The 9,482-nt window shown below is 36.7% G+C and overlaps 1 protein-coding gene across 4 annotated transcripts; it reads right to left on the reverse strand.

Moving 5' to 3' along the window:
• Positions 1-494: 494 nt before the first annotated feature.
• Positions 495-8,869, reverse strand: LOC121795905. 4 transcript variants are annotated; one of them, XM_042194573.1, is made up of 16 exons: positions 8,621-8,869; positions 8,090-8,260; positions 7,616-7,735; positions 7,424-7,540; positions 6,950-7,102; positions 5,818-5,976; positions 5,373-5,504; positions 5,014-5,163; positions 4,767-4,904; positions 4,553-4,699; positions 3,041-3,284; positions 2,844-2,973; positions 2,465-2,770; positions 1,604-1,711; positions 1,122-1,523; positions 495-813 (listed from the first exon to the last, which is right to left on the reverse strand). In XM_042194573.1, exons 2-15 carry the CDS (start codon positions 8,256-8,258, stop codon positions 1,143-1,145), a joined length of 2,454 nt encoding a protein of 817 aa, XP_042050507.1. In that variant the 5' UTR covers positions 8,259-8,260; positions 8,621-8,869; the 3' UTR covers positions 495-813; positions 1,122-1,142. The 4 variants fall into 4 exon arrangements, with proteins under 4 accessions (XP_042050507.1, XP_042050504.1, XP_042050506.1 ...); XM_042194570.1 differs by lacking the exon at positions 495-813 and having other exon boundaries at positions 1,040-1,523; XM_042194572.1 differs by lacking the exon at positions 495-813 and having other exon boundaries at positions 1,040-1,523; positions 8,090-8,329.
• Positions 8,870-9,482: the final 613 nt, after the last annotated feature.

The raw sequence follows: 9,482 nt of genomic DNA on the forward strand, positions 1-9,482 counted from the left end.
TGAAGGATTAATAATCAAAATTTGATATATTTCTTGTAGTATTGTATTTTTATAGCTATTAATTTTTATCAAAACCATCCTTAAAAGTGTAGAATAAGTTGCCAAATGAGGCCGAAGAATAAGCAATAACCATGTTCATAAATTGTTGGTTTAAGGTATCATTTTCCTATTAAAAATGTTGTTGCACTCATAGATAATTACATAAGCCATATTTCGAAAATTCAGCATACATATATAGCTAATTTATATGATGATGTTCAATTGCAATGGCAAAAGCATATACACCTACATAATACCACAAACAGAGCAATTCTAACTTCTTGAATATCGCCTGTCCACCAAAAGCCAATCATTATTGGATATCTTCTTTAGTAACCTATTTTTTTTAATATAAACATACATGTAACTCAATTTTCATCAGTTGAATAGGATAAGTAACGAAAATCAAGATAAGAGGAATTTATCTTGATTAATTTTAATTGTTGTGGCCAAACTTCAACTAAAACGTTATGCATTTGAGTGAAGATCGTATATGAGATCATGTAAAGAATGAAAAAATCTGGACCTGGACCAAACACTAGTGTTATAGATCTAATTGTTTAATTCAAGTAATGAGATTAACATTTCTGATCTTGGCTGCGGTTGTTGCTTACTATGCTTCCACCAACTCTCCTTCATATGATGCATATCTTGAAATCATGATGAGAATTTTCATTTGTAGTTGCTCTTCTTGCACTAGGTTCTATCACTACCAAAAGAGTTTGAATACGTAAGTCAAATCTTGTTTATTTTCCTGCTGTCCATGTTCCTCCCCTACAAAAAAAACTCACCATTTATGACAAAATTTTCTGTCACGGATAATCAAATTACACAATGTTAATGACGAACGTATTTCCGTCGCTAAAACTGTGTTGCATATTCATAAATTAGTAACGGAATTTTCTGTCACTGATCTGGCTTCTTGATCAATTATTTTCCAGTTTTAATCATTAATTTACCTGAATATTCAAATAAACCTCAATTTAATAACCAATAAACATTAAATCTAAAAAGCGTGATGACTAGGGATATAAGTTAGTAGTTAAAACAAGAAACAAAAGTATGATGTTCAAAAGACATACATTTTGTGATACATGGGTCAATCACATCCTTGAAGAAGCGTGGCTTGACTTGTGGGATTTCATGAGCTGCTTCACCATCTTTTGCATCACCGCAACATCATTTTCTATCTTGGCTCTTTTCTCACGATCGACATTTAATTCCTGATGTATTTCTTCTCGTAATTCTTCCCGCAATTCTTGGCGCAATTCCTCTCGTATTTCCGCTCGCACAGAAGGATCTAAGCCGGCTGAGGCATGGGCATTCATTCCTGTAGTTCGTTCTGACACGAGGCTTTCTGCCAGATTCCCAGTTCCAAACATCCTTTTCTTCTTATCGAGTTTACCTCCAAAAACATCATTGATAAAGATCTGGCTCAAATTTGCTTTATCACCCCGTGTTGCAGCAATTTCTCGCACTCTTGCCTAGTTAATGAGAAAAAATTTATATTAACAAACAAGTACATATTTATTTAAGTTGATGTTATATAACTAACTTTACTTACATCAATGTCTGCAGCCCTCTTTGATGTATAAGAGCCATCCTTGAACATGTGTGTGTCATGGAACGCCTCATACACACAATCCATCACCGAGACTCCCCTCTCGGCCGCCTATTTATCAAAGTATCAGGAGTTAGCTATTAAGAATTATACTATAAAAAAGATGTTTGGTCTGATTGTATCAACATAAATCCTAATTACCCGAATCATCCTAGTGGCTAAACTAATGGAGAAGGTAAAAGACACCAACTGTAACATTCACAATTAAATCTGATTGTATCAACATAAATCTGATTACCAGAATCATCTCAGTTGCTAAACTAATGGAGAAGAAGGTATAATACACCAAGTTGCTATACTAATGGAGAAGAAGGTAAAAGACACCAACTGTAACATTCACAAGAATCAACATAAAACTGGTTTTACGTTTTGAACTAGAAATATATAAGATTTATATTACTCCCTCCGTCTCATAAAAATAGGGATATTTGGGGCGGCACGAGAATTAATGCATAATTGGTAAAGTAAGAAAGAGAAGGAGAAGGGTAGTTAAAATAGTGTTAGTATATAGTGGGACCTACATTTTTATTAGTGTTTAATGGTGGGCCCTAGTGGTATAAGTTGTAAATAATTATTGTATATTGGCAATGAGTTAGGGAAAACTTTCCATAAATGGAAATGAACTATTTTTATGGGACGGAGGGAGTACTATTTAGTTTTGGATCCAACATGCACGCCTAAATGTAATCTTGTAGATTGTAATGAATCTAACTTGCATGCCTCAATGTATAGTGAAACAACTCATAGGCACGCTATTAGACAAAACTATTCCATTTCTCGATCATATAAATATATAACACTTACCTTCCGCATAGCTCTCTCCTCGATAGACAACGACCCACCTCGTTGCCTCCTTATTCCGGTGCCAGGACCATCTGGTTCGGACATTCTTGCCTTCTTTGCTGCTTCGGACTTCTCAATAACTTTTGGATCTTTCCAGTGGTCTATCAATCCACTCCACATCTCCGGAGGTACGTAAGTTGGCCGGGATTTTCCGTCTGTGTAAATCTTCTTCAAGGAACTAATAAAACCCGAGTATCTTTTTGCAGCTTTATCATCCCACATCTTCTTCACCTCATGCTCCCAATTGGAAGGCCATGAAAATGCATTCTGTAAAAAAATGAAATATTTGGATATTAGTGCAAGTCAAAACAATCTTCTACGTAATAAAAAGTATACTTACCCGAAATTCTTTATAATACTCATCTTTTTGCTTCTGAGATATTAATTTCCAAGTAAAACCAGTGACATTAGGAAGCCGTTGGAAAGAAGAGGTGATCTCCCTTGAGATCCGATGATGAGCGCATATTTTCCTATAAAATCCAAATATTAGAGATTAATTGATATATAATGCTAAATTAATAGTAACTAATAACAAACCCTGTATTTGGATTCATCTGAAGTGGCGTCCGACCATCAAACATAGCAAGAGGTCCTTCCTCGACACCCTCCTCCCTATCAACATTCTCCCCCCTATCAACATCCTCCCCCCTATCAACATCCTCCCCCCTATCAACAGATGATGTCCCATCCGATGTCTGCATTTGAAGCGATCCTGTGCGAAATGAGTTGGTATTCTGTCCACTACCGATACTAATGGCACGATGCACACAGTGATCCATATCTAAATCAAGTAATGAAAAGTTAGTGCAAAATATGTCGATCATTTTCAATATTTGCATTATTAGAATAAATTAATAAACTTACAAAAAATCAACCTAATCATATATCATCATCATTGTCATCATCATTTTTAATATTTTCCTCATCTGAAATTATTATATTTTCATCAGAAGGGTATTTGTCACCATCATTGATGTCTACCAATCCACCATTTGTAGTGTGAAACCTATATCCATTAACAACATATCCATGATATGTATTGACCTTTAATAAAGGCCCTTTTGCTAGGTCAGATATATTTGTTCTCGTCAAAGAGGATATGGCTTCTTCCTACCTTTGAACCAATCAACAAATTATGTATATATCATATCTCCTAAATCAGAATCTAATAGCAGCAAACCGTCACTGTTCTGTGTCAGTAATTAGTGAGGGATCACCTTCTATCACTAATGCACTCAGTAATATGTGCTTTTTTTTGTAGAGCTCTATTTCGTCCTCGTCGAGTAATCCATTATTTACTCTTCTTCCTGCAGTTGATCTTGGGCCGGCAATAGACGGTAGTGGGCGGCGCAGCTGGGGTTGATTTTGGGTGAGACTTGAGAGAGAAGAAGAAGAATAATTAGGATTGGCGTTCTAATTTTTTGAACTTGATCTCTGTTTAATTCAAATATGGTCGGGTTATGTGGGTAAATGGGGGTTATGTGGGTAAACGGGTCGGGCTATGCGGGTGATTTGGCTGGGTTATGGGTACATAGGCTGAAAAGTCAAAATTGAAGCTGAAAAGTCAAAATTGAGTGTCATGGCAGCTATGGCGGCACCATGGCAGTCGCCATAAATCGGCATGGTGATGGTGTTTCCATTTCAAACCGCCATGACATAGCGCCATGGCCACTATTTGACAACATAGACGAGTCGTAACTACAAACTAAATGCTATATCATGAATATTTATAAAATGATCACAAAGTAGCAAGTAAATTTCTCCACTAATGCTAAATGAACGTAAAAGTAAAGTAGCTACTAAACACATGGGATATTAAATGAAGTTTTGACTTTGAATAGCAATTTGAGCAGCGCTTATCGTTTCTTCTTCCTGTTGCGGATGGTGAGATCAAATTCCATCTATCTATTCATTAGTGAAAGCAGGATTACCATTTTCATATTTAAACCACAAGTTTTATAGATTTTATACTCTTTAACTCACAAATAAGTGCAACTGTGTTAGTCCTACTTTATGTTGATTGAAACTTCAATAAACTAAATAACTAACCCTGTTGATCTTTAGTTTGCTGAGTTGTTAGAAACTCTGGTTGTTCTTCATTTTGGTGTTGTCTATCTCTTTCGCTTTGGTCCTCGAGTCGTAATATGTTATGCCCACTTTGGTTTGTAGTTGCCTTCCAAGTTCTAGAAGCCATAACTGCAGAAACAAAAGTACATCTTATGAGCAAGAAAATCTTAAGACAAAAAAAAATGATCTTCCTCACCTGAAGCTTGATGACTGACTTGCGGCTGTAGTTGTTTACTATTCTGCGGCTGCCCATTTTCCTTCATTTGGTTCTTATCTTGATATCCAGAACGGGAATTTAGATCTGTAATTGCTCTGAGAGTACTAGGAGCCATCACTGGAGGAAAATGAGAACTAATTAGCTCATATAGCCATGACAAACGACGTAAAAAGATGTAATCCAAGTTCGGTCATTTATGTTACTAACAAATCAAACCGAAACTTACAGAACTTTAATGCATTTTCAACTTCTTGGGTGAATTCCAAGTTTGGCTGTTCATTTCCTTGCTGCCCATGTTCCTCTATTTCATCCCTATCGGAAAATCCTTGATTTAATTTTCTTTTCGCATTCGATCTTCGAGTACTGGAGGCCATTACTGCGAATGAAATGATAAGTATGATTAATGAATAAGACAATCACCATGATAGCAATAAGTAACACTTCTCTACTGCTACTTGTACATAACATGTAAGCAGTTGACTACTTGTCATTGAAGTTTTGAATAGGAACAATATATGCCCATTGATGTTTTCCTAGTTAAGCTACTATTCTATACTTTTAGTTGTAGACAATGAATTAAATTACCTCGTTGAGTCCTTTGTAAGTTTGGTTGTTCTTCATTTTGGTGATGTCTATCTACTTCCATTTGGATCTCATCTTGTAGTCTGTGACGCACAATGTGGCTTCCAGTTGCCTTCCTAGTTGTTGGAGTAATGACTGTAAAAAAGAGAAGTATCTCTATAAGGGAGAAACTGGTATATCATAAACAGGACTAAAAACAAAAGAATTCGTGATCTTTAGCTGTTATTTCCATTTAAATTTTAATAATATCATTAACAAACCTTTGAAATTCCATACAAGGCCTGTAAATCCAGATAAATTAGAGTGAAACTAAACCGAAATTTGAAAACTGACAGAATGATCATATTGCAAATATTAGGAGTTGGGTTTCATAGTTCCAAAAATATAGGGTCATGCAGTCGTGCATCAAATTGCAACAAAGTGTACGACATTAAATCACCAAAAATACCAAAAGCGTAATTTTCCTCACAAGAAGCTTGTTCACTGATTGGTGGCCGAATTTGTCCTCTATTTCTCCATTGCCCATTCTCCTGCCTTTGATGATTATCTTGAAATGCACTATGGGAGTTTCGATTGGTAGTTGTTCTTCGAGAACCAGAAGCCGTCACTACCAAAAAAGAGACAATTCATTGATTATTAATGCACTGTAATTGTAAGAGTACCAATTGATAAGAACTACTCCCTCCGCCCGCCATTAGGAGTCCCATTTCTTGGCAACACGGGATTTAAGAAATGTTAAGAAAAGTGCAGTGTTGTTAGGGTCGCGGGGCGCACTGGGTCGATGAGGTGAAAATTTGGGTCGCGGGTCGACGAGTCGACGGGGGCGAGAGACCCACAAATCTAGGCTAATTTTTTTGCCTTTTAATATTAAATAAAATAAATATATTGCTCTAATGTTTATAATATATCAAATAATATAAATGTAGACGCAATTCATGTGAATAGAGATAAAGTGGAAAATAGAAATGATCAAAATATCAAAACAGTTCATAAGTCATAACACAATAAATAATTGAAATCGTTGTCTGAAAATATCAAAACAAAGGAATATATGAAGGGTGGCAGCAAAAGATCTTTGAATTGTTTATTTGTTTAGGAGTGAAGAGGCCGAATTCTAAAGTGTAGAAAGTAGGTTTGAAAAGTTTGATGTGGTGCATGCATATATATATAGAGAATCGTGATTGAGATAGTCAGAAAATCAGATAGCATGTGTTTAGGGCGACCCAGGCGACCCACTCGACCCAGGCGACCCAACGGCGACCCTGTATCTCGATCAACCCACCCATGTTGGGGCGGTGATGGTCTCGACCCAGGCGACCCGAGCGACCCGAACGACATTTTGACAACACTGGAAAAGTGGGTGGAAAAAGTTAGTGGAATATGGGTCTCACTTGTATATATTAGTTTAAAATGAAATGTGAGCGGAATGTGGGACCCTATTATCATTTATGGTAGAAGTGAACCGGGACTCCTATTTACGGACGGACTAAAATGGAAAAACGAGACTCCTATTCGCGGACGGAGGGAGTAGTCAAGTAGATTAACTAACTCCTATAATAACACATTCAACTAACACTCACAGATCTGTAATGCATTTTTAAGTGCATCGGTTACTTCCAAGTTTGTAAACTGTTCGTTTTCTTGCCATCTATGTTCCTCCATTTCACCCTCCTCTAGATATCCATGATTTAGACTTCTATTTACAGTTGATCTTTGGGACCTGGGAGCCGTTTCTGCAAACAAAAGTTGTAGATGAATACATCAATGAAGAAAATAGCTACACATAACTCGTCCCGTCGTCCGTATGGATAAATCTACATAAATAATGATGACCCATTAACAAATTCACAAAAAAAATGGATTAGACCATCTCCTGGAGTCCATGAATCCAACCTGATATGTAATAACGTTGGGCCTTTGATGTAGGTATATTATTAACAAAACAAATCAAATCAAAGTAAATTTCATTATATATCCTTGCATGCCCTCTTTTTTAATACTAGGTGTACATAATATAACTAATCATATCATTGTAATTGTAACTAAAACATAACCTTGGTTTCGGTGTTCTTCATCATTTTGAATCTCATGTTCTTCATTTAGATTCGTTTCTTCCAACCCGCGATACCCACTTTGGTTTCTAGTTGTTCCCCGAGTTGTATGAACCGCCACTGATTCAAAAAAATAATTAAATAAAGTAGTCTGGTATACGCTATGAAATTTAAGTTCAACTACTGCTAGTGAACCTTTCCCGATAGCAGCTTGTGGCTGCAGTTGTTGCTGATTATCCATCATTTGCAGCCTATCAAGAATCCCAGAACGGGCAGTATGACTGGCAGTTGCACTTCGAGTACTACGAGCCATTACTATAAATGGAAACAAGATGAATAAGTAGTGCATTAAATTTGAAAAGGCAAACAAAACTCTACCTTATAAGTAACAAATTAAACCAATACTCAGTAGTTTAATACTCCCTCCGTTTCGGCACAGAGATTAAGAAAAATTGTGTTAGGTGAGCTAAGTAAAGGGAGAATAAAGTGGAAAATGAAAAAGGTAGAGAGATGAAGAGAGAAAAAAGTAAAAGAGAGTAAAATAGGTGGGGAAAAATGTGTTGACTTTTACTAAAAAGGGAAATGACTCTATTACTATGGTACGTACCAAAATGACAAAATGACTCTATTGCTATGGAACGGAGGGAGTAGTACATATAAATAATTAACCTTGCTTTTGAATTGGCTGTTGAGTGACTTCCAAGTCTGGTCGTTGTTCGTTTTGTTGATGTTCATGCTCCTCCGTTCCACCCCCATCCTGTGATACAAGATTTGATCTTCTTTTCTTCACTGCTGGTTTTGATCTTTTCGCTACTGGTTTCCGAGTCTTGGGTGCCATCACTTTCAAGGAAAATGTAGGTTTTTCAGATACGATGATCACAGCATTAGCAGGCCACAACTCTTCTCTTGCTAAATGTACCATCAAAACGACATGCAATGAAATTAATTTATCCGTGACAATTTTCATTGATTCCAAATACTCAACTCTCCCACGGAATTACACTTGAATTAATAAGTTGAATATCGAATTATCAAGTTAAACAACTAATCAAATACTTGCAATTTCAACTTTTTTGACAATGTAACGAGTAAACAACGAGTCAAAGAAAATTAAAATTAGGGACCAAATTGAAATGATCGGAAATCAGTAAGATGGCTACATAAAAACTAAATAGAGCAGAGGAAAAGCGAATTATATACCTCAAATTTCAAGAAATCTCCGAAATTTTTAGAAGACAGTGAGCTTCTGGGAAGCTACCTAGAGCTTCTTCATCGGCTTATTTCCCCAAATCAGCCAGTAAAATGAAATAGCTCCCCGATTCAACTCAATGCTTGATTGATTGAAGCTAAGCTTGTCTAGGTTTTGTTGGGTCCCAGACGTTGAAGAGAGATGTTCGGAATGATATTTGGAGCGATTGTACCACGACCCAATAACGACGCCGTATCAAAGATGTCGCCAATGCATTCATTCATCCAGAAGACGACGCCGTATCTTAGAGTCTCATTCTCAATTTTAGATTCTTAATATATAAATTTTATTTATACAAAAAAGGGAACTACTTCAAAAGTCCCTAATTTTTTGAGTTGTGGTACTGTAGGTCCCTAACAAAAAAAATATCATCGAACGACTCTAACCTTAAACATAATCACATATCGTATTTTTTCTGACTAAAACACCCTTAAGCCCTAAAAGAGCATTTTGGTCAGAACCCTTACAATGATGACAATGTCAGGCTGCACTGCATGCTACTCTACAGCTGTTGTTCCTTACTGTGCCTGACATAAATAATAGAGTCGATATCAGAAGTCCCAATTCCAACGCCGACGTTGTATCTCTCGTCTCCCCTCTCCCCTACTCCGATTCTTCACTGATCATGCATTCGACATCCAGACCGGTGCCGATACAGTCGAGCTCATTGGAGTCGGTTTTTAACTTTGATTATGTGGCCTTGCTCCTTGCTAAGAAATTGGACAGAGCAATTTGATTAATTGGGTTTCTAATCGATTGCGAGAAGGCATTCTACCTCCGGAGAGTAATTGTGAAGGTGTTGGGAGTTCTGAT

The sequence above is a fragment of the Salvia splendens genome, chromosome 3 (genome assembly GCF_004379255.2).
Source record: "Salvia splendens isolate huo1 chromosome 3, SspV2, whole genome shotgun sequence".
Classification (NCBI taxonomy): domain Eukaryota; kingdom Viridiplantae; phylum Streptophyta; class Magnoliopsida; order Lamiales; family Lamiaceae; genus Salvia; species Salvia splendens.